Source organism: Hyperolius riggenbachi, chromosome 1 (assembly GCF_040937935.1).
Source record: "Hyperolius riggenbachi isolate aHypRig1 chromosome 1, aHypRig1.pri, whole genome shotgun sequence".
Taxonomy (NCBI): Eukaryota; Metazoa; Chordata; class Amphibia; order Anura; family Hyperoliidae; genus Hyperolius; species Hyperolius riggenbachi.
In genome coordinates this window covers 647,006,986-647,033,184 of record NC_090646.1, presented here as the reverse complement: position 1 = coordinate 647,033,184, position 26,199 = coordinate 647,006,986, and the positions used below count along the sequence as shown (strand labels likewise).

At 45.4% G+C, this 26,199-nt stretch overlaps 1 protein-coding gene across 3 annotated transcripts in view; it reads right to left on the bottom strand.

Annotated features, from left to right (window-relative positions):
- The window catches only part of DYM (dymeclin), a 467,753-nt gene that overhangs the window by 353,401 nt on the left and 88,153 nt on the right, over nucleotides 1–26,199 (bottom strand). For all 3 annotated transcript variants that reach the window (XM_068251379.1, XM_068251381.1, XM_068251380.1), the window contains exon 6: nucleotides 21,872–21,944. In XM_068251379.1, coding sequence (XP_068107480.1) covers nucleotides 21,872–21,944 — 73 coding nt within the window. The remainder of the gene's footprint in view (nucleotides 1–21,871; nucleotides 21,945–26,199) is intronic.

Genomic DNA, 26,199 nt, shown 5'->3' with positions numbered 1-26,199 from the left:
AACGCCAGGCAGGTTAAGCGTACGCAGAATCCTGAAGTGGTTAATAGTTTATGCATAAACCACTTTATTTTTTTCATCATTCCCGAAAGAACTCCTTTAAGGTTACAGACAATATTTAGGGGTGACATACAGCAATAAGACCATACAGGAATACATGGAAACCAGATCATGCAGCACAGTATGAGTACAAGGTAATGCTTAGTCAGTCACTGGATGGAGCATGGAGATTAGGCAAGTTAGGTTCACTCAGATGCATAGCATGGGTGCACAGTAATGGAGGTGCATGATCAGGTAGGAGACATAAGGAGGACCACCCTGCCCAAAGGTTCACAATCTAGAGCGAGAGGTACGGACACGAAAGGTAGGGGACCAAAGTTCAGCTGCGGGTTTAGAGCACTTGTGAGGGGTGGTGGGCCAGAGTGAAAAGGTGAGTTTTGAGGGCTTTCTTGAAGATGTTGAAGGATGGGGCTGCCCTAAAAAAAAAGTCCCCTGGGGGGTACTTACTTCGGGAGGGAGAAGCCTCAGGGTCCCAATGAGGCTTCCCCCGTCCCTGCAGCTGCAGGCAATCCAACGCTGGCTCCTCCAAAGTGTCCGGCAATCTCCCTCGACAAGCCTGACAAGGCTTGATATATTTACCTTCCCTGGCTCCAACGGGGGCGCTGTTGCGGCTCTCAGCACAGAGATAGGCAAAAATGTTGGGTTCGCTCTGCTGCGCAGGCACAGGAGACTTCGCCTGCGCAGTAGAGCAGCCCGACAGCGATCGGCTATTTCCGCCTATCTCCGAGCGGAGAGCCGATACTGCCCCTGCGCTGGAGACAGGGAGGTAAATATTTACACCCCTGCTGTTCGGAGGGGCACAGCGAGACTGCCGTGGAAAACAGGACGGGAGAAGCCTCGATAGCATCCGGAGGCTTTCCCCACCCGAGATGTGTACCCCCCAGGGGAACTTTTTTTTAGTTACCGGTTTCCTTTAAAGCAACAGGAAAAGCCATACTATCCCAGGAAAAAAAAAAACAAATACCTTATATACTCGCGTATAAGCCTGATTTTGCAACACCAAAAAAATGTGCTGTAAAGTTCCCCCCTCGGCTTATACGCGAGTCACCTACTTTTCTGTGTAAGAACTGACCTTTACTTGGGGCCCGAGTACATTGCCGATTGAGTAAAACTCCATGATAACCTGTCCCCAAACCATGCTTATGTGTATGCAGCACTTGTGTTTGTTCACCATCAATATAAGTGTGCCAGAGAAGTTATAAACGCAAACCCTTAAACTTATCTGGGGCTTCCTATAAAGCAATTGTATTGCCAATTTGATTATTGAAATGCAGGAGCTGCTACATTTCCTACCCCTGGCTTATACGCGGGTCAATCACTTTTTTCCTGGTTTCTGTGGTTAAAGTGGGTACCTCAGCTTACATGCAGTTTGCCTCATACCTGAGTATATACACGATATATAAGTAGATAACTACTTGTTCTACTTACATACAGTAACAGATGTATTGTACTATCCGTGTTTTGTGTTCAGTGGATTTTACGTAGTAAATAAAGAGAATTCTGTTCCTGGCAGGGGCCATCTTGATTCCCTCTAACTCTTACATGACAAACTCTGGCCCGTAGGCCAAATCTGGCCCTCTGAGCCATCAGATTTGTCCATCAGGTGGTTTCCCCACTTTGCATTATGTTTGACCCACTCTAGGCCACCAGAGAAGCTACATTGGTAAGCCCTAGATCACAAGGTAAGCCATATTGGGAGGGGGAAACCACTCGTAACTCTAAAGATGAGGGACAGAGGACCACTAAACATCAGGAAACTGTATAGGGGATGGAGGGAGGCTATTAAAGACACCAGGGAACTTTAAAAGGGAAATAGGTGGCCACTAGACATTGAGGTCGGCATGCAACTTGGTCCCAGAGCACTAACTGAAGCCAATCCTGGGCCAAAGTGATCTGCCAGCCACTGGACTCAGCCTGAAGTTTCCTCTAGCATGTGTATGGGGCTTCAGTGCTGTACAGGTGTACCCGTTCTGTTGCTAAGGAGAAGGGACAATGGCACAGAAGACTATGGGGCAGTTTCCATCAGACAAGTTAAGAAAGGAAAACAATGGGATTAGGAGTGGTCACTAAATATCAAGCACTGTAGAGATGCATCACTATGGAATATCAGCGCAATGTGTCCTGTTGCTACATGGATGGGTGGAAGAAGGACCCCCCAACTCACGACGTAGCAGCTTCTGGCTGGTGGGGAAAGGATGGCAGCAATGTGCTAAGCTATCACTGTTGCTGAAATATATGGTGTGTATGAGATCTTTAAAGAGAACCTGCAACAAAAATCTCTCTGGAAGATACTTACCTCGGGATATTGGAGGGTAAGCCCTAGATCACCAGGGAAGCCATATGGGGAAGGGGACACCACTCGACACCAAGGAACTCTATAGATGAGGGATGGAGGGCCACTAAGCATCAGGAAACTGTATAGGGGATGGTGGGGGTGGGGAGTATTAGACACCAGGGAACTTTATAAGGGAGAGAGGTGGCCACTAGACATTGAGGTCAGCCTGTGACTTGGTCCCAGAGCTCTAACTGAAGCCAATCCTGAGGTTATTTCCTCCCTTACTTAAGCCAATACCTCAGCCCTGAACTGCCCCCAGCTAGTCCGTGAGGAGCAGGAATGTGGGAGGGGAGATAACAAGCTTCCTCTCTCAGCAATGGCAAAAATAGAGCCAGGCTGACCGAGATAAGATTTATTACAGCAGAAACATTTCATATTATATTGGAATGCTTGCAATGCAGGGTAAGGTCCCAGGCGACATAATAAACCCAGAGCAGTAAGTAAATGGAATTTGATTTTGTGGCTGACAATCCCTCTTTAAAGTGAATGTTTACCGATTCTAAAAACAAAAAGTCGGATACTCACCTAAGGAGAGGGAAGGCTCGGTCCTAATGAGCCTTCCCTCTCCTCTCCCGGTGCCCAGTCCCACGCAGGATCCCCCGTGGCAGTATTCGACCAGTTCGGTCAAATACTGCCACTTCCGCATGCCTTCGGGAGCTTTCGGAAGCCTTCGGGAGCACTCGGGCTCCCGATGACGCGGCCGTTCCATACTACGCATGCGCCCTCTATGACGCACTCGCGTGTGCGTAGTATGGAGCGGCCCGTCTTCGGAAGCCCGAGTGCTCCCGAAGGCTTCCGAAAGCTCCCGAAGGCATGCGGAAGTGGCAGTATTTGACCGAACTGGTCGAATACTGCCACGGGGGATCCTGCACGGGACCGGGCACCGGGAGAGGAGAGGGAAGGCTCATTAGGACCGAGCCTTCCCTCTCCTTAGGTGAGTATCCGACTTTTTGTTTTTAGAAACGGTACCCATTGGCTTTAAGCCTGGTACACAATTTTAATTATGATTGGCCAATCACTGACCAATTTTACCACCTCCACGTAGCAGGAGGGCCAACAGATATTGAATACTATGAGCAGGTTGTGTAGGTTAACCTTCATACTACATGGAGGTGGTATTAGTGATTGGCCAATCAAAATTGGATCTGTGTACCAGGCTTTACTCTGAGGTTGTTTGATCTCCCCAACGACTTTTGCACTCCTCATGACACTGGACTACAGTTACTGCATTAATTTATTTGTGCTTGGATGGTCAAGAAGCCACCTAAGTATGTCTACAAAAACAGTAGAGAAACTCCAGTTGAATTGGGGCAGCTTTCCACTAAATGCACCATTTTCTGTATAAACGAGAACCTGAACTGACAGGGCAGAGATTCCTCACTTCCTGCTGCCGGGTAATTACTGAACACGAATGCGTTACGTGAGAGTAGGCCTTTTCTTCGGGGACTGTTAGCGGCCAGGAGATGTAGCTCATCACGCTGGTAGCTTCAACAACAATTGCTTAAGGAACTATTTCAGCTCCAAATACGGCTATTTTCATGAGTTTTCCAGCGCGGGCTGCCCAGTGTTTTGCAGCTTCTCAGATCTGTGAAATTATAAATAGCCGAGATGCCAATAAATGCTGTTTTGTTTGGAGGCTTTTCAGTGTTGTAGGCATGCCGGTGCAGAAGACAACTCCTAATCCCACAAAGAAGGAAACTCGCTGGCCCGTAGTGAAATAAGCCAAGCTCGTTACACACAGGATGCCAACGTGTAACGGCTATCGCAAGGATGACTGCAACTATGGAAAGGAGCCGGAACGCCAAGGATGTGACATAGAATGTTTAGTTCACGGAAAGTTGTGTATATCAATCCTCCTCCTCCAAAATAAACCTTCCCAAACCACAACAAAAGCAGCACCCCTATAAGAAACGAACGCTATTCTTTTTAGTATAAACATATTCCGTGCAGTTTCATTCTGGAAAAGATACACCGGAGAAGAGAATCCAAGCAGAAACTAAACGGTGCAGTATATGGAAGTTAAAGTGCACCTCCAGACTATAAAGCTTTTAAAGAAACACTGAAGTGAAAAAAAAATGATATAATGAATTGGTTGTGTAGTACGGATAATTACAAGAACATTAGTAGCAAAGAAAATATTCTCGTTTTTATTTTCAGTTATACCGCTTTTTTTTATAACATTGCATCATTCTCTAATATTTGCAGTTAACACACTACTCCGCATCCTATATAATAAATCCCTTGTGTCTCTGTCTTCCTGTGTCCCTGTGTCTGTGCTTACAGACCTGACAGTTTGCTGTCTGTGAACCTCAATGCATTGTGGGAAATAATAGCTTTTTCCAACTGCTAAGCATGCAGTATCTCCCTGTGTGCATATACTTAGGACAGCGGTGGGGGACGGGCGAGTGAGACGCGTGTTTGGGGGGGGAGGGGGTAGTGCCTGTGGCCTAGCGCCAGGGCCTTTTTACTAGTTTTAAATGTTTTGACAGAGCTGTCTTGTGAACTATTGACCTGTACTCTGGAGAGAAAAAGAAGATACAATGGCGTCAATTCACCAGAGGTTACCAACCTATTTATCTCTTGGGAGGTAATTTACCTCCTGTGATATCTCCAAATAGCAATTCTCCAGAAGTATAGGGGAAAATATCGACAGAGAGAAATGCAAGAGATAAATGTGAGATAAGTATGAGATAAATAAGTGATAGTTAGTAGTTAGTTTTTCTCCAAATCACAATTCACCAGGGAAGAAAGGGGGTGTGGCCATTCGTTATTTTTTCATCTCTTTATCGCCTGAATGAACCTGGAGATATCATGGTTTTCACACAGCAGCTGCTGCTGTGGAAGATGGAGTCTTTTGAGCTTACTCTGTTAGGCCTGGTGCACACCAAAAACCGCTAGCAGATCCGCAAAATGCTAGCAGATTTTGAAACGCTTTTTCTTCTTTTTCTGCAGCGTTTCAGCTAGCATTTTGCGGTTTTGTGAAGCGTTTTTGGTGTAGTAGATTTCATGTATTGTTACAGTAATGCTGTTACTGAACAGCTACTGTAACAAAAACCGCCTGGCAAACCGCTCTGAAGTGCCGTTTTTCAGAGCTGTTTGCGTTCTTCCTATACTTAACATTGAGGCAGAAACGCCTCCGCAATCCAAAATCTGCAGCAGCCCGGGAGTATGCGTTTCTGCAAAACGCCATCCCGCTCTGGTGTGCACCAGCCCATTGAAATACATTACCCAAGCGTATCCGCAGCCGCCAGCGGATCGCAAAACGTGTGTGCACTAGGCCATAGAGCTTGCTTCTATTATGAGGAGACGAAGGCGCAGGAGGAGGGTCTGTTTAATCGCCCCTCGTATTTTTCGTGAGAGAACAGTTCTTGATAATTTTACTGAGACAGAGGTGGTTAAGAAGTTCAGACTCACTCGTGATATGATTTATGATATGATCCGGCAGTAAAAGGCGGGAATACTCTGGTCAGGTAGTGGTAAAACTCCGCCTCCTACCCACAATGCTTCACTTTCAAGCTTACAGAGAGGAAAAGTATCCTATGTAAATCATTAATACCGATTACCTAACTCTCTGCTTTCTCACACTTTCCTCATGCATATCTCTCCATTATCCCCTGCTATCGAACACTTTTCTCTCTGTCCTCTCACACTGGTGAATTGACTCCAGAGTGTTAAAATACCTCATGAGATAAACTACCTACCTTTTTTCTCTTAGTAAATCCTCTCTGGTGAATTGACGCCAATGACTGACAGTTGAGCTAACAAGCTTCAGAAGACAGAGCTCTCAGACTTTTGGGGCTCAATTGCTTTTTTTGCATAGATAACAACTGGAGTTTCTTAACTCTTCCTGTACTGGAAACAATATTAGACTTATGTCTCTGCTCCTAATGTTTTATTTCTTAGCTGTACTACACATACAAATCATATCATAATTTTTTTTCGCTTCAGTGTCTCTTTAAATGGGTCAGTGTAAAACCCAATAAAATTTTACCTTTGAGTAGTTTACGGACAGGGCCGGCCCTACCATGAAGAAGACGATCACATGATTTATGGCGGCATCAGCTCTACACTGATCTTTTTCAGTCTCTCCCTCTGCTCTGCTGCTTCTGCCTGACTCACGAAGAGCAGAGCTTGCCGGCTGTGAGTCTGTGTGTGCTGGTGCAGCGTTTCCTCACAAGTCTGCAGCAATAATTCTAGAACCTGCCCTGTATACAGACCTGCTCTGTTCCTATGCAGGGGGTGTTGAGGTGCAGGGTGACGTCATGCGGTGGGAGGAGTAAGTGGGGAGAACAAAGCTCTTGGGTCGTTGATCGGCCAAAGTGATCTGCCAGCCACTGGATTCAGCCTGGAGTTTACTCTAGTGTGTCCACGGATTCTGTACTGTACAGATGTACCCCGTTCTGTTGCTAAGGGGAAGGGACAAGGGACCACGGCGTAGAAGATTATGTGGCAGCTTCCATCAGGCAGGTTAAGAAAGGGAAACAATGTGATCAGAAGTTACTGTCACTTAATATCGAGCACTGTAGAGACATCACTGGTATATCAGAGCAATGTGTACTGTTGCTATGGGCAGGGGAGGCAAGTGGCAGGAGGACCCTCCCCCCCCCCAAACACATGATGTAGCAGCCTCTGGCGGGTGGGGAAAGGATGGCAACAATTTGCTCAGCAATCACTGTTGAGAACATACAAACTCTGTGCAGATAGTGCCATGGCTTGGATTCGAACAGGGGACCTATTGCTGCAAGGCAAGAGTGTTATGTTAACCACAAAGCCATTGTGCTGCCAAACATCCTTTAAATGGAACCTAAACTGAGAAGGATATGGATTTTTCCTTTTAAAATAATACCAGTTGCCTGACTCTCCTGCTGATCCTGTGTCTCTAATACTTTTAGCCACAGCCCCTGAACAAGCATGCAGATCAGGATTGTTTCAGGTGTGGGATTCAGCCACTACTGCAGCCAAAGAGATCAGCAGGGCTGCCAGGAAACTGGTATTTAAAAGGAAACGTCCCTAACCCTCTCAGTTTAGGTTCCCTTCAAGCAACCTCAAAGGACACCTATACTTACGCTGAATTCTACTCCTAGGTGTCCCCAAATGGCCGTCTCAACAGGGGTGGGGGGGTAAGAAGCCAATTAAAGTCTATTAGCCTTGGTAATGTGCAATATGCCCCCCTAGTTCCCCGTGTGCTATACATTACCTACGTGTCCACCACTGGCTCCAGGCACAGTCCTTGGTCCATACAAACGCCCCTTGTGCTTGCCGGGGATACACTAGGGCAGGGGTCCCCGAACCTTTTTGGTCAAGGGCCGGAACAACATACTTCAGACTGTTGGGGGGCGGGAACATACATAAAATGATGTTGAAAAACATTACATTGAATGTAGGTATTGATTCCCCCCAATCATGCCTGGAGGAGAACTCCCAGCAGCAGCCATTCAGTTATGTGGCACCCGAAGAATGTCTTTGTGCAGCAGACAGTGAAACATACACAGGTGACAACCTGCTGTCCAGTTGGACAGCAGTGTCACCTGATGCAGAATTGGATTGGAAGCCAGTGAATGACTGCTCACTGGCTTCTACAGTATGGATGGGTGGTGCCAGCACTGCTATTCTATATGCCGGCCGCTGATATTTAAAGGTGGCCACTGGACACATCTATAAGTTATACATTTTGTGTTTGGGGGGCAGTAAAAATGCCTCGGAGGGCCACATTCGGCCCGTGGACCTTAGTTTGAGGACCACTGCACTAGGGCATGTGTGTGACATCACACACATTCATGTTACTCCGGCAACCACGTGGGGCACGTGTATGGACCAAGGACTGCGCCCGGAACCAGCGTTGGACACGGACAGGTAATGTACAGTGCACTAGGGGGGCACATTGTACATTAGGGGGACAGCGTCAGGTGTTTTGTCGCTCGTTCCGACATTGCCGCACACCCCATCAAGCAAGTCTGCCCTACATCTTGCAGCATGTCCAATTCGTGCGCCCAATTTCAGACCAAAATTGGTCGCAAAGTCGATCTGGCATGCACTCGATTTTCATCATTGGATGGTCGATCGACCACCAAGTTGCCTGGTGTATGGCTACCTTAAATAGAACTCGGATTTTCCTTCACGCCAGATTGGCTATAGTTACCGTATGCAAAGAAGGAGAGCGGGAAAGTCTCCATACGGTTTTATCCCAGGATGTGCTGAATCCAGTATTAAGTACCATAAAACGACGTGCCTGGACTAGTGAGAATGGAGTGTTACTCTGCTCTCGGCTTCCATACAAGGCAGTGGGAGCAGATTACGACCATCGGCGGCCAGGCACATGGTGATGCGAGCAAAGAATGCCTTATTTTGACAAGTTTCCCAGCGTGTTAGCAGTCATCAGGTTGGGAAGAGGAAGAGGAGTTGTCAGAGTATCACAACAAACCATGGGGCCCTTCTGACTTGGAACAGCAATTTGGAAGGTTGAGGGGAAAATGGATTTCATTTGTCTAACTTGTACTCCTCATCAACTAGCAAAAACAAAAAAACACAGATAGATATTATATTACAGGCGCTAAACAACAGCAGAGACAGACAGGATAGGAAGGATTCTCAGTGAGAAACCAGCCTGAGGCAGGAAAACATTTTATCCCAGCTTGGAGAGAATTTGTCAAAAACCCCTAAACCGCCTCTGCTGGAAGCGGCCACTCTAAACCGCCTCTGATGGAAGCGGCCACTCTAAACCGCCTCTGATGGAGGCGGCCACTCTAAGCCGCCTCTGATGGAGGCGGCCACTCTAAGCCGCCTCTGATGGAGGCGGCCACTCTAAGCCGCCTCTGATGGAGGCGGCCACTCTAAGCCGCCTCTGATGGAGGCGGCCACTCTAAGCCGCCTCTGATGGAGGCGGCCACTCTAAGCCGCCTCTGATGGAGGCGGCCACTCTAAGCCGCCTCTGATGGAGGCGGCCACTCTAAGCCGCCTCTGATGGAGGCGGCCACTCTAAGCCGCCTCTGATGGAGGCGGCCACTCTAAGCCGCCTCTGATGGAGGCGGCCACTCTAAGCCGCCTCTGATGGAGGCGGCCACTCTAAGCCACCTCTGATAGAAGCGTTAACCCTATGTCTGCTTCCATGAATGCAGGAAGTGGACACACTGCAGATGTATTGCAGGATTTGTACGAGCTGTAACAAAAACATTTTTTCTTTAAAGAGACACTGAAGCGAAAAAAAAATGATATTATGATTTGTATGTGTAGTACAGCTAAGAAATAAAACATTAAGATCAGATACATCAGTCTAATTGTTTCCAGTACAGGAAGAGTTAAGAAACTCCAGTTGTTATCTCTATGCAAACAAGCCATTAAGCTCTACCACTTTCAAAGTCCTGGAGAGGGCTGTTATCTGACTTTTATTATCTCAACTGTTATTGAACTATTTACTTTTTCTCTGCCAGAGGAGAGGTCATTAGTTCACAGACTGCTCTGAAAGAAACATTTTGAATGCTGAGTGTTGTGTAATCTGCACATATTATAGAATGATGCAATGTTAGAAAAACACTATATACCTGAAAATAAAAAAAAGAGAATATTTTCTTTGCTGCTAATCTTCTAGTAATTATTCATGGTACACAACCAATTCACTATATCATTTTTTTTTCGCTTCAGTGTCTCTTTAAAGGTTATTATGCTGTTGCTTATTTTTTTTAGAGCAGAGAAATAGTTCTGAGTTCAGGTCCGCTTTAAATGTGCTAATAATGGAACAAATGCATACAGATCTCAGGGCTGTTTTGATAACAATACAGAGCCGCTAAGTAAAAGGCCCCTCTTGACAGCTTTGTTTGTAAATGCACAGATGACATTTGGCTACTGTTATCCTGAAAATAGAAAGTGGAAGGCCTTTTGACAGCAGCACAGAAGGAACTTTAAATAATAAGGGCTGAGGGAAAAAAGTGAAACTCCTGAATGGGAAGGAAACGCGGGCCGGACGGCAGGAACACTGTGGTATAACGGGCACCGTGCCAACGCCAACACACACACATTGTCCGCCGCACAATAACCTGCAATCGCAGACAGGATATATAGCAGCGACTGCTTCCTAGTATTTTGACCTCGCGTTTGTCAGACAATGGGCAGCGAGGGGAGAGGGCACATACACAGCGCTAAATGTCACCGGGTTCACCCGCGGCGGGAAGGAGAGCCCATCTCACGATAGGACTGTCACTGGGGAGATGATCCGTTCACCTTGAGCAGGCCAGCGGGCATCTGATGTCATCAACCAGCAACGCTTGTATAGCAGGGATTCCCCCAGCGTGGTGCCGAAGCCTCGGATGGGAAGGTATGCATTCTGGCTCTCCATCCCACCAATCCAGGCTGGATACAGCAAGATCCTGCAGGTCACAGTGAGAGAGCGTACATGGTGTGGGGTCACATGACTCGTTCAGCGTAGTCCACCACCGCTGTACTTCTACACAAATGTACAGGACTCGAGAGCTTGGCCAACTGTCAAGTTTTTTTCCTTTATTAAAGGATTCCCGAAGTGACATGTGAGATGATGAAATATACATGTGTATGTACAGTGCCTAGCACACATAACTATGCTGTGTTCCTTTTTTTCTTTCTTCTGCCTGAAAGTTAAATATCAGGTATGTAAGTGGCTGACTCAGTCCTGACAGGAAGTGACTACAGTGTGACCCTCACTGATAAGAAATTCCAACTATAAAACACTTTCCTAGCAGAAAATGGCTATGGAGAGCAGGAAATAGGTAAAAAGGGGAATTTCTTATCAGTGAGGGTCACACTGTAGTCACTTCCTGTCTGAGTCAGGACTGAGTCAGCCACTTACATAGCTGATATTTAAAAAAAAGGAACTAAGCATAGTTATTTGTGTGCTAATCACTGTACAAACACATGTCTATTTCATCATGTCACATGTCACCTCGGGTATCCTTTAAAGCGGACCTGAACTCAGAACTCCTCTCTGCCCTAAAGACAACAAAACTGCCTGATTGTCGTCCAACTTTAGTCCGTTTTAGACTGTTGGAAGACAATCAGGCATATGGAAGTGTATAAACGACTTGACGAGCGACTGATAAGAGGCCCAATCCAACTGTCGGCTCTTTGTTGGCCTATGATCGTCTGATATTGTGCAGATAGTCCGTGTGTACAAGACGTTTAAACGATTGTTAAACGACTTGTACTAGTTTTCAATGTGTAGTCCGTCGTTCTGCTATCATGCGCAGTATGTAAATCAGTTGGTCGTTTATCCGTCCGGATGTGTGGACATACAGGTCGTGTGCATGTTGTGCACAAGTTGGACGTGTGTACTTCGCTTAAAAGATACACAACAGCATAATAACCTTTAAACAAAAAACATTTCTGTGTTACAGCTGATACAAATCCTAAAATAAATCTTCACTGTTTCTACTTTCTGATTCATGGAAGCAGACAGATTGTTTACAGCCTGTGCTTCAAATGGGCTTCTCTGCTTATCTGCCATAAGCAGTCATGTGACACAGGGGAGGAATCAGATTACAACTTGTGATAAGTCACAGATGAGGGGGAATTAGACAGGCTAAACTCTCTAAATACATACAGGGTGCATTTCTCTAGGTTTCTGTTCTGTGCAAGAGTTCAGGCCCACTTTAAATGGAGTAGGTAGTAAGGACCAGCGTGACATTTTGGCATCATGTTTAGCAAGGCCATCTTACAGCAAGGGTATATATATTTCAATGTTACAGAGTCCTACAGTCCAACATGCGTATGTGGCTGGAGCCACGCTGTGACATGGCAGAGGCTGCAGTAACTATAGCTAGACGATATGGGGGAAAGGCTTATCTACACCCCACTACTCTGCTCCCATGCTGACAGAGACTCTGCCAATGTCACAGTATGGTGAGGCAGAGGCTGGGGCCGTGGCACTGGCAGAGGCTGGGAACATTGCGTGGCACTGGCTTGAGGCTGGAGCTGTGGCAGAGGCTGGGGTCATCGTACTGGCAGAAGCTGTGGCTGTGCTATAACTATAGACATACCTCCCAACTTTGAGATGAGAAAGAGGTACACTTAAGCCACGCCCCTGATCACACCCCCAGCATGGCCCTGGTCACACATACCATAAAGATTTCATAAGAAAAATGTGTTGTTTTATAACTCAAACCACACTGGTCCTTTCTATCCTGGTTCATTTTCCTTCATATTAACATTTTAAAATTAGTAATATATCAATTTAAAGGATGGGAATAAAGTTTAGAGTCAATCAAACACATTATTTAGTAGAGAAAAATATATATTTACATAGAACGAGGGATAAAGTCCTGAAAGAGGGACAAATGAGGAGGACAGAGGGACAGGGCTCCCAAAGAGGGACACTTGGGAGCTATGACCATAGATGTGTGCCTGGCCTGCCTTAACTACTTAATACAAAGCGGAGGTATATACGCAAACAGGACGTACATGCGTAGGACACGCGCGTTCCCGCTGCTTATTCACAGCGGGACTTAATCAGCAGTAATTGGTGAAAATGAACGTGTGTTTCCTGAGCCAAAGTGCCTGTGTATGCATGAGCATGGCTTCATTTGGGAGCCATGTTCATTCAGAAAAATGAAAGTAAAACACACACAAAAAAAAATTACACATTTCCTCTGAACACCGGTAAAAAGCGTGTATTGCCATCTAGTGGACAAAAATCAAAATCAAAATACATCACAAAAAATATCCCCTATAGTTTTCAAAAGCCACTTGTAAAACACTTACTAAAAAAAAAAAAGTGACAGCATTTATTAAAAAACAAACAACAAAAAAAACAACTTAAATGGACTAAGCATTTTTGAATATGTATATCATGAGGGTATATTACTGCTATTTTAATAATACAAAATAATGGCTTGCAATTATTGATAGAGTACAATGAGGGGGGAAAAAAAAAAAACTCAAAATAGAATTTTCTTTGTACAGGTAATCAGGCACCCAAGCGGTGAGCTGGGCGCCTGATGTGGCTACCTACTGATGGTCACTACTGGAGTTTATGAGACAACATAGGACAATAAGTGGTCGTTTGGGCATCAAAGTTAGGAGCTTCAAGTGTTGTAGACACTTACAGGGGGCGGGGCTAGGTTGTGTTCGGGTTAGGCAATAGGTGGGGGGTTCGTTTTAGGCACTTAGAGGGAGGTTAGGGTTTGGTTTAGGCATTTAGAGGGGGGTTAAGTTAAGGCATTAGTTGGGGAGTTAATTTTTGGCATTTAGTGGGGGCTATGGTTAGGCATTAGGTGGGTGGATTCTTTTTAGGCACTACGAGTAGAAGGTCAAGTGAAAAATGGGTACCAGGTTATCGGTAATTTAAATGATCAATATTTTATTGGTATCGACACCAACCGGCACTCAACCCATGCGGCGGTAAACTAGGTGCTTGTAAATGAATGTTTGGTTCAGATGGGTCTTTCCCTTTAGAGCAGAGATGGGGAGAAAGGCACTGGGCTCTCTGTAGCGCCCCATCTGATTGCCTGTCACCTACTCCGATTACCTAAAGTTCAATGTCTATACAAAGCTTTATTAGATCCCCAGGATCAGAGACAGCTGCACAGGACAACAACACAGACATCTGTCTGCCTCCACAGAAGATAAAAGGGGCAGCCCTAGTAAACATGACCAATAGTACAGAGGTCTTGGCCAAACAGGACCTCTGACCTGGGCAGAGAGCTTGTTGTGAAACAGCACTGTCAACAGTGTCTAGTGTGTGACAAGCCGTGTACAGACAGCCCCAGATCACACAGGGAGTTCCACCAAAGGAAGTGTATGAGCAGTCTGCACACAATCCACAGAGGGAACTCAGAGACAGAGGAATGGAGACACTGAGACCAGTAATTACCCAGAAATGCTGCCTCAACATTTCTCTTCATCCTTACACAATGAGATTTCACCACCGGGGAGCACGATTATTGTTGATGCATTTAAAAGAAAATCTACAGGCGTCTTTCTTCCTCTATAGATACACATGAGCGTGGTCACCTCACGGCAATCATTCATGTGGATCCATGCGGAACTAATCTCTCCAAATCAGGCTCGCTCACCACATAATCAATCCTCCATTACACAAGGCTGGAAAAATATCTAAGCTATTTTTCTTTCCCACCAAAAAAAAAAAAAAAAAAAAAGAATCTTCCTCATTAGAACTTTATATTCTTAAAGGGACACTTAAGTCAAAAAAAAAAATGAGATTTACTCACCTGGGGCTTCCAATAGCCCCCTGCAGCTGTCCGGTGCCCTCGCCGTCTCCCTCCGATCCTCCTGGACCCGCCGGCAGCCACTTTCTGTTTCGGTGACAGGAGCTGACAGGCTGGGGACGCAAGTGATTCTTCGCGTTCCTGGCCACAATAGCTCCATCTATGCTGCTATAGCATATATCATATACCATATAACAGCATAGAGGGTGCTAATGTGTCTGGGAACGCGAAGAATCAATCGCGTCCCCAGCCTGTCAGCTCCTGTCACCGAAACAGGAAGTGGCTGCCGGCGGGGCCAGGAGGATCGGAGGGAGACGGTGAGGGCACCGGACAGTTGCAGGGGGCTATTGGAAGCCCTAGGTAAGTAAAACTCCATTTTTTGTTTGACTTAAGTGTCCCTTTAAACCAGGATTATTCTGGAAGAACGTTCTATAAAACCATTTTCCCTTCTATTTAGTGTCCATACAGTCCATATAGTGCTTCAAGTCTCTGATTCCAATCCCAGCCAGGGCACTATCTGCATGGAGTTTGTATGTTCTTCCTGTGTCTGTGGGGGTTTCCTCCGAGCCCTCCGTTTTCCTCCCACATCCCAAAAACATACAGAAAAGTTGATCGTTTTTCCCCTAAATTGGCTCCTTTACCCTACATGCAATTCCAATTTTTATGCTATTTTATACGCAATTCTGCTTTTTTATGCGATTAAAAACCGTCCATGGGAGCGTTCTGCGCCTGCGCAGTTGTACTGCTGTTATGGGGAAGCGGAGGAATCGGCTTTCAGGCAGTATTGTGGGTGACAGGAGCCACCCAGGGAGACAGAGGGGGACGAGAAGCCTCAGGCTCCCTGCACACTGCAAATCCGATTTGCGATTCCGATTTGCGATTCTGATTTTCCCTGAATGCCATCAACAGAAAAATGCAGAAAAAAAAAACACAGCATGCAGTAACGATTAAAAATCGGAATCGCATGTAAAAACAACTAAAAATCGGAATGGCATGCAGTGTGCAGGGAGCCTCAAGGGGGCGCTAAGGAAGCCCCAGGAAACTACGGTACCCGAGATGGCTTTCATCTCAGGTACACTTTAATACTTTGCCCCCATTTAATCCAATTTCTGACCTGCTGCCCCCACCCCCAGGTGTACTCTGCCTTAGGGCCCATTCACACTAGGGCGATTAGCGGGGGATTCCCGATAATTGTGAAGAGCAAGCGCTTTTTAAAGCACTAGCGCAATTATAACTATACACGATAGCAGCCGATTGAGGGGGGCTCGCGATAAATGACTATCACAAACTGTTTTGCCTGCAGCATTTTGCAATCGTGGTGCAGTGCTTAAACAATCGTCGGGAATCGCTAAAGCGCCCAGTGATATTACCGTGCTAATCGCGGTAAAATCACCAGCACACAATGCTATTTTCAAGTGTGAATGGGGTCCTTAAACACAAGAATGGGGTAGGGGGGTTATTCTTACAGAAAAATAAAACTGTCCACGTGCTTTAAGGCTTGTTTACTGCAAGTCATTCCAGCTAAAGGAGTGTTGTGGTAAACACAGAGACACTGACATCCCCAGCAGTCACTTCATACATCTATGTGCAGACTGGCATTCCGAGGATTATCTGTACCCGGCCAGGACAAGAGAATATGAGCGCAGCGCAGCCAGCTGATCCCGGGACTGAGTGACTATGCAGTATCTGAACTCAGGAATGACCATTGCTGCACACGTTACACCCCTCGTTTACTCGCCCAGATTCTCCATTGTTATTAAAGATGAATAGGGGCCTATGCCATTATCTGCACAATTTCAATTTTATTTGATGCAGCCAATCCTGAGAATATCCCTATGGGAAAAAAAAAAAAAGTCATGTGACCCAGGATGCAAGCAAAAGACAGAGCAATGCCAGGAGAGTGGGCGTTCCCCAGCTTTATAACAGATCTCAGTTCTCAGCACAGAGCAACCTACAGGCTAGCGACGAGTTCTGTTGCTATGCAGGGGGGAAGGCAGAGGGAGGACAGAGTGACGCATGAGTAGTGTGCAGCAACAGGGTGACCGGAGAGAACAATTCTTTTGGCCAGAAATTCGTCCAACTCTATCTGCTAACTTGATGCATTCAGCTGATGTGTTGGCTGATGTGTCGGAGACTAAGGAACTGTAATGATTAAAATTGCTTATTTTTTTACAGTAGTCATTTATAAATTAGTCAGTGTTTGCCCATTGTAAAATCTTTCCTCACCCAGATTAACATTCTGAAATGTATAACTGGTGGTGACATCTTTAGTCCTGCCAGGTGATCTGCACGGAATGTTCGTGACAGAGTTCTATTCTATGGTGGCTGGATAATGCACCGGTGAAGGCCTCTGCCTCTGACACAGGAGACCTGGGTTCGAATCTCGAATCTTTCCGTTCAGTAAGCCAGCAGCCAGTAAGGAGACCTTGGGCAAGACTCTCTTACACTGCTGCGGCCTACTGAACATGCCGTTAGTGGCTGGGCCAGGAAAAAAGTGCAATATAAATGTTATGGGTCTTGTCTATGCACAGAGGGAGATACGGCTTGCATGGCAGTTGGTTACAGCCCTTAATTCCCACAATGCAACACTGTTCAGACAGCAAACCATCAGGACCATGGTCATGACATCACACTGTGGGAGGGGTTTTACCACAATATCAGCCATACAGACCCCCTGATGATCTATTCGAAAAATGGTAAAGAATCCTAATAGGAAATCGGGTATTATCAGTAGAGATGTTGCGAACTGTTCGCTCGGCGAACATCTCTGGGGCTTTTACTACTTCCGGGTCGCTCTGACCCGGAGTAGTACGCCTGCGCTGCCCGGCGAAGCGCGTCCTAGATCGCGCTCCAGTTGCCGGGCACTCTCTGCGCATGTGCGTGATGTCGTTCATGACGTCACGCACATGCGCAGAGAGTGCCCGGCAACAGGAGCGCGATCTAGGACGCGCTTTGCCGGGCAGCGCAGACGTACTACTCCGGGTCAGAGCGACCCGGAAGTAGTAAAAGCCCCATGCATTCAGAGATGTTCGCCGGCGAACGGTTCGGGAACCGTTCGCTACATCTCTAATTATCAGCTACTGATTGAGATGAAGTTCTATCTTGAGTTCCTCTAAGTTTCCATAGGATCCAGAAAGCTGCTACATTTTAAAGGGGAACTGAAGTAAGAGGTATACGGAGGCTGCCATATTTATTTCCTTGTAATAAATGCCAGTTGCCTGGCAGCCCTGCTGGTCTATTTCTCTGCAGTAGTATCTGAATAACACCAGAAACAAGCATGCAGCTAGTCTTGTCAGATCTGACTTTAAAGTCTGAATCACCTGATCTGCTGCATGCTTGTTCAGGGGCTATGGCTAATAGTATTAGAGGAGGATCAGCAGGGCTGCCAGGCAACTGGTATTGCTTTAAAGGAAATAAACATGGCAACCTCCATATATCCCTCTCTTCAGTTCCCCTTTAAGGGCCCGTCTCCCCTTGTCAGTTTTTCTGCACGAGTTGTCTGACAGTTTTGCATTGCTGTCAATTATTTTTCTGCATGTGAAAAATGCATTCAAGTGTGAACTAGCCCATTGAATCTCAGTTTTCCTGTGCAGAAAACGCACAGAAAAACTGACGAGTGGAGACAGGGCCTGAACTAGAAAAATGATAAGCGGACAGGGTGGTGCAACAGGGCTGACAACCAAATGAACATTCTCATAACAGGTACACTTTGGAGCAGCAGGATGGACACAAGCTGGCGGTAGGGGGATGGGAAGAGGCTCCATGCCTCATGCATGTAGTATGTGTAGTCAGGGTGACTTCAGAGCTTGGATCATGCTGTAGTGGTTTGTTGTGCTGGCCTCCTCTGCATCTAGCGGTTTCTTATCAGGCGGCAGGCTTCAGCAGAGCCCGTCAGGCTGTCTCCTTCTCCCACTGGCCAGAGATTGGAGTCTATGGCGGGGGTAGGAGGGGGAGAGAGGCGCTGACCATCTGACATAATGAATGTATTTATGCATTACTGCAGCTTATCAGACAGACATTCATCATGGGGAGGCCGGGGCCTCTCGCTGTACAGGAACAATGTGCAGATAACGCACACACTGCAGCACGGGATACATGGAATACTTCCATGCCAGCAATTATATATGTGCTACACAGACAGGAAGTTCACAGACTAAAGTCAATCTGATCACAGGTACTCTGCATGCGCAATAAAGAGCTTCTTGCTAAGTGATGAATCTGACTTCCTCAGGGGTTAAAGAGACACTGAAGCGAAAAAAAAGATGATGATATAATGAATTGGTTGTGTAGTACGGATAATTACTAGAACATTAGTAGCAAAGAAAATATTCTCATATTTTTATTTCCAGTTACATAGTGTTTTTATAACATTGCATCATTCTCTAATATTTGTAGTTTACACACTACTTAGCATTCTAAATTATTTTACAGAGCAGGCCAGTGAACTTTTGAACTGTCCTCTGCAGAGAAAAACAAAATACAGTGACTGACAGTTGAGATAACAAGCTTCAGAAGACAGAGCTCTCTGCGACTTTGTAAGTCGTAGAGCTCAATGGCTTTTTTGCACAGATAACAACTGGAGTTTCTCAACTCTTCCTGTACTGGAAAAAATATTATACTTATGTCTCTGCTCCTAATGTTTTATTTCATAGCTGTACGACACATAGAAATCATTATATTATTATTATAATTATAGTGTCTCTTTAATAGGCATTGGTGCTAAAAATCCTGAACACCCGACAGAGGGAGATGGATCCAGAGACGTAGCCCTGACGATGAGCCTTCCACGATCCACCTACCTGTTGTCATGTGACGTTACACAACGGGCACAAAGGGGGAGTCAAGCGTTCGCAGTACTTTGCGCTGAGTCGCCGGGGATCTTAAAGATCCGATCTGCTGTGACTGATTTATCGCGGCGCGGTGCTACAAGTAATTTGCCTGAACCCACATTGGTTATTGGCGCCCACAAAACTAATTGATGTAAGTTATGACCTTCCAGATTGGGGTAGGACTTGAGCCACATTAATTCATGCCATGCACTGATGAGGATCGACTAATCCGAAACAGTCTGTATGCATGTTGGAGAATTGTGGCTCTGTGCAATTAACAAGCTGACACATCATTGCATTCCAGTGGATCTGGAGGTGTAATTAGCTCACAGGGACAACAACGGATGATTTGCATATTCAGCAGTGATGCATTGTGGGATTCATCTCATGCTCACACTAATCTGAATAATCGCAAATATTTGAAGAAGGCATACTTCAGTTTTGCATGAATTAGGGTAGAGTGACAAAAGGTGGCTTGCCTGAGGTTCAAAAGTGGCCTGAAAATGGTTGAATTTGCCGGCACCAATCTTTATCAGATTCAATAATTATAGAATCTGATGGTCAATCAGCCGCCAAGTCGACAGATGTATGGGCATCTTAAGAGTAGGTGGTCAAGGTGCTGGTTGCCACTATAAATGTATGCACATCTTATGTTACCCACAGAAGTAGCAACCATCATCTGAAAAGAGGTGGTGGCCAAAGATGAGGTCAGTCTTCAAGTCCAAGCCTGCCCCCTTGTGGCTCTGCTCAGGAATCATTATAGCTGAGTCATTATAGCAAAGCCAGAAGGAAGCAGGCTTGAGCTTGAAAAGACATCAGAGAAGACAGAAGGAGCTGTAATGATTCCTGAGAAAAGCCAGACTGAATGCTCAGTCAGGGATTTTATCAGGGTTGATAAGAAGCAAGCTGTGCAGTGAAGAATGAAACAGAGAGCAGGGTAGGTGTTTTCTCTAATGTTCTCACTGATATATATGGTAAAATACATGAGGGTGCTTCATCTCTGGTTCTCTTTAAAGGGGTTCTTTCGCGAAAAAAGTAGGCAGTTAAAAAAATGTGACAGATGACAGGTTTTGGGCCAGTCCATGGTAGCCACTAATGATCCAATCTTTTTCATCCAATCTTACCAAATCTATGTAGTATAAGGGTAAATTGAGTGAATATACTGAATGGATACTTCAGGCAGTTACCTTATATTACATAGAAATGGTAAGATTGGATGAAAAAGATTGGATCATTAGTGGCCACCCTTAAAAAGATGGACTGGCCCAAAACCTGTCATCTGTCACATTTTTTAACTGCCTACTTTTTTCGCGAAAGAACCCCTTTAAGCCCGTTTCCACTAGATGCAATTTGATGCACAGATTCGCATAGTAATGTATTTCAATGGGCCTGTTACCATTGTATCCAGAATTCGGAGTGCTATACGTTTCTGGAGGCCGTATGAGATTTTCATGTGCGTTTTCACATTTTTTGCAAGTTTTCAATGTAAAATCGCATGCTTTTAATGGAAGCATACCCTTGAAGAGTTGACCTGATTTTATAAACACAAATGAATCAACCAGAAATCCATGGCTATCAAAGTATAATATAACAAATCACTATGTGGTATAATGCAAAAAAAAAAAAAAAAAAAATATCTTTATTTAGGGACATATCCACAATTAAAGAGGTTCTCTTGCATGTTTTTAAAAAACAAAAACTGACACTTACCTGGGGCTTCTACCGGCCCCCTGCAGCCGTCATGTCCCGCGCCATCCTCCTCCGATCACCTGTTCCCCGCCCCCGGCACCAGTCTAATTATTCGTCTAACTAGACGAATAGAACTGCGGCTGAGCGGCCATGGCCGTGAGCATGCTCACTCCTGCGTGCGTCATCGGGAGCTTACTGCGCAGGCGCAGTATAGGAAACGTTCGTACTGCGCCTGCGCAGTAAGCTCCCGATGACGCGCGTGGGAGCGAGCATGCAGCCGCAGTTCTATTCGTCTAGGCGAATAATTAAACCGGTGGCGGGGAACTGAGCATCAGAGGACGACGTCGCAGGACATTACAGCTGCAGGGGGCCGGTAGAAGCCCCAAGTAACTGTCAGTTTTTGTTTTTTAAAACATATAAGAGAACCTTTTTAAAAACAATTAAAAATAGGAGCGACAGCAAGCAAGCAGATATGACATATAATGAATATACCGTATATAAATCAGTAATACTGGCTGTAGCCTGGTGAAAAGCGAAACCACGAAACACTTATTTTCGGACAATAAGACGTTCCTGACCATAATAGCCATGGATGTCTGGTTGATGCATTAAAGTGGTCCACCTCCATGGCCATGATGTAATTTTACTCGCTTTTTCATATAACTGATTTTTTAAAATGTGGCAACCTGTAATAAAACATGTTTACAGAACAGTCCCCAAAGTCACTCAGGATAAACTTTCACAGACTTCCCCAAGCAGTGTGGGTAACTTACAGAAGGGGAACTTCTACAATCAGATGGATGAGGCAAAACAGCAATTCTTCAAAGAGATCTTCTATGTCAGACTCTGAGGAAGAAACAAAACACAAATAGAAGGAAAAACTGTAGTGATCACAGAATATAGAAACACAAGTGCACTAAAGGCCAGGCAATAAAAGCTGGGCATGTGACATAGTATATATTACATTACATCACATATATTTACTGGTTACCTGCAGTGATATTACATGACAAAATGATACACAGATACACCCAGATGAAACATATGCTAATTAACACTGCAATAAGAAGCACACCAGAAGTGAGAGGGATATGGAGGCTGCCTTATGTATTTCCTTTAAAATAATGCCAGTTGCCTGGCAGTCCTGCTCTTTGGTTGCAGTAGTGTTTGAATCACTCACCTGAAACAAGCATGCGGATAATCCGGTCACATGTCAGTCTGAGCTCCTGATCTGCTGCATGCTTGTTCAGGGTCTATAGCTAAAATGATTAGAGGCAGAGGGACAGCTTGATAATTAGTATAGTTTTAAAGGAAATATTATGGCAACCTATATAGCGCTCTCAGTTCAGATGTCAACTGTGCCAAGAAGCAGGGCTGTGGAGTCGGAGTTGGAGTCGGGGCAATTTTGGGCACCCGGAGTCGGAGTTGGAGTCGTTAAATTCATAAACTGAGGAGTCGGAGTCGGATGATTTTTGTACATAATCCACAGCCCTGTTAAGTATTAGACTAAGGAGTCGGAGTCGAGGAGTCAGAGTCGAAGCTATTTTGGGTACCCGGAGTCGGAGTTTCATAAACTGAGGAGTCTGAGTTGGAGTCAGAAGATTTTTGTACCGACTCCACAGCCCTGACAAGAAGTGCCTCCTTTTTTGACCTTCAGGCCTTCCTATTGGTTATCTAATGCGAAGGATTACTTAAATGACCAATAGGGAAGGCTCGCTCATTTAATGCTAGGAACACACCATACAATTTTGTGTTAGGGCTGGAGCACACCGAGCGGGTTTTTCAGCGTTTTTGCAGCCGCTTGCGGCTGCGGATACCCTTGGCCAATGTATCTCAATGGGCTGGTGCACACCAGAACGGGAGGTGTTTTGCTGAAACGCATACTCCCGGGGTGAGGCATTTTTTGGATTGCGGAGGTGTCTCTGCCTCCAATGTAAAGTATAGGAAAAACGCAAACCGCTCTGAAAAACGGCAGTTCAGAGCGGTTTTGCAGGCGTTTTTGTTACAGTAGCTGTTCAGTAACAGCTTTACTGTAACAATATATGAAATCTACTACACCAAAAACGCTTCACAAAACCGCAAAACGCTAGGTGAAAAAAAGAAGAAAGAGAGTCTCAAAATCTACTAGCATTTTGCGGATCTGCTAGCGAGTTTTGGTGTGCACCAGGCCTCACATAGATGGCTCGATACATCATTTCTGTCGTGTCCGATATTATTTTCGATCAATTTTCTGGTCGATTTCTCATACAAGTGAATGGAAATTGGTAAGAAAAGATAAGAGAATCGAGCAAGAAATCGAGCGGAAAAACGAATCGAAAATGTTTAAACCGGGAAAATCGACCGGAAAAAAAAACGCATGGTGTGTTCCTAGCATTAGACATTCATTTTTTCCACTCTCTGGGAATGCTGAAAAGCGGTCATCACTGTGTGTACAGATAATCTGATCTGCTGGTAATAGTTTCTCCCGAAATGCCTGATCGATTTTTGATCGATTTTGACCACAGTAGATCGATAGCCCATACACTGCACACAGCATCGAACAGTGCAGGACTGCGGATCGATATTCTCAATAGATTTCCTGCTTGAAAAGAGAGAGGGACTTAAGATAATTTCTTAGTAGGGCTAGTACTATTTATGTAGGAGTTCTTGGGCAAGACTCCCTAACACTGCTACTGCCTACTGGGTGCGCTCTAGTGGCTGCCTCGCAAGCTTTTTGAGTCCGTCAGGAGAAAAGAGCTATACTATTATTATTGATTTATAAAGCGCCAACATATTCCGTGGCGCTGTACAAAGTAAGAAACAAACATGGCGTACATACAAATACAGACAATGGTGTACACCGATATACAGAATCAACACAAAAGACAGAATTTGTAATTACAGTGACATAAGTAACATGATGAATAAAACTGTATCATGAATTCCAAGACACAAAAGGGTGACAGAGCCCTGGCCTTGAGAGCTTACAATCTAAAGGAATAAGGAATTAACAAGAAGTGGGGTAGTATACAAATAAATATACCTAGAGGCAAGTGTGTATTAAGATATCTAGTAGGAGTGAAGCTTGGCCTCAGGACAAAGTGAGAATGGCCTTAGGGCCCATTTCCACTATCGCAAATTCGCATGCGTTTTTCGTGTGCAAATTCGCATAGCAATACAAGCGAATGGGACTATTTCCACTTGTCAGGATTCCTTTGCGTTTTTCTGTGCAGAAAAAATACGTATGGCAGAGCCATCAGAATTCGCATACCGCATACCGCTATGCGAATCGCATACAATGTATTTAATAGGAGATTCGCATGAGGTTTGGGTATGCGAATTTTCATGCGAATTCGCATAGAAACAATGGAAAAGCACACCAGCACTGCAATGGTTAAATTCGCATACATCGTCATCCATGCGAATTCGCATGAAAATTTGCATGGACCCGCATGTGAAATACGCATCCGCATGCAAATTTTTACCACGGCGATTTGCACCGCACAAGTGGAAATGCAGCCTAAGGTAGAGCGTAGGCTTGTCGGAAAAGAGTTTTGAGAGAGCGTTTAAAGATAAAGGTTGGAGAGTGACGGAGGTGTTGTGGAAGGGCATTCCAGAGGAGGGGTGAAGCACCTGAGAAATCTTGAATACATGAATGCAATGAGGTGATTCTAGAGGAGAACAGAAGGAGGTCATGTGCAGATCGGATATTGCGATAGCTATGCAAATACTGGAATTATTATTATTATTATATGTATAGGTTTATCTGATCACATCACTTCAGGTCCACTTTAAATCTTAAAGATCTTGAATCCGCCGAAGACCTATAAACAGAGCAGAGCCATAAACACAGCCTGAGGTCTGCTATCTATAATGCCGGGTGAATCCAGGTGATTTATAAGGACAGCGCTTGTTCTGGGATATGAAAATCCAAGCCTTGCTGCAAACAAACACTTCTTCCATTTAATGACATTTCCATTAGTGGCTGAGCCCGGTGTCAGCCGCTCAGCCTTGTACCCTCAAACAAACAGGCCATTGAGTGGGGCGTCTTCCCCTGACGCATCCCTGGGCCGCGTGATTCAGCCAGCGAGGGCTTTCTGTATGATTCAGCGCCGCACAGACACTTTTCCGCTTGGCTGCTCGCAGCCCCTGTCTCGGCCTGACCTCGTGTGCCATCTTTTGCTTGCTGGGCCAAACATTTTTGTGGGGCCGAGCTGGCAGGCCTGGGCGCCGCTCCTTCCCCCCCCCCCCCCTTATACTCTGCCGCAGAGATTTTTATAAGATGCTTCCTCTGTAGCTGGATCAGCATCTTGCTGCTGTCAGGGCTTGAAGAGGAATTAAGAGTGTGCAGGCTCCCCGAGGAGCGAGAGGGAGGTAAGGAAAATATCAGAATGGAGTGAAAAGGGGCTTTCCGGACCTCGTAACTCTTCAATGGCTCTAAAACTCCTCTGCCTGTGTTATTTCAAACGCCGCTTACTGCAAAGCAGGCATGAAATAGATTCCATGACTGCATGGCTCAGGGAGAGTGTGGCAGAGCCACGGGTAGGAGACCATTCCAAGGAAAAGTAGAGGGTTATATAATGGCAACGCTGGCTGCAACACGCACTCTCCCGGTCAACCATCTGCATTACGCTTTTCAAGGGGGAAAAAAGTTACACGTCAAAAATATGCGATTTATTCTTTCCTTCCCTAAGAGATAAAAGTTAGCCCTGGTCTCCCAAAAACCCTCATAGGAATCTGTATACTGTACTGTATTTTTCAATATATAAGATGCCCCGGACTATAAAGGTAGCCACTAACGGTCCAATTTCTAGCGAAAAATCGTTCGAGCGATCAGAAATTCTGATCGGAAGTGAAATATTGTAATACATCGTGCACTACACCATCAACGAACCAATCTTTACTTCCTATCTATCACAACCAATAAGAAAATTCAAATTTTGGTTCGACGAAAATTCATTGGGGCGACATTTTTTTCACTCGAAATCGATTGTGTCCACCAATGGAGATTATTTACAACCAATCCGATCAGAATTTGTGATCGCTCTAACGATTTTTCGCTAGAAATTGGACAGTTAGTGGCCACCTTAAGACGCACATAGGTTTAGAGGGGAAAAAAAAA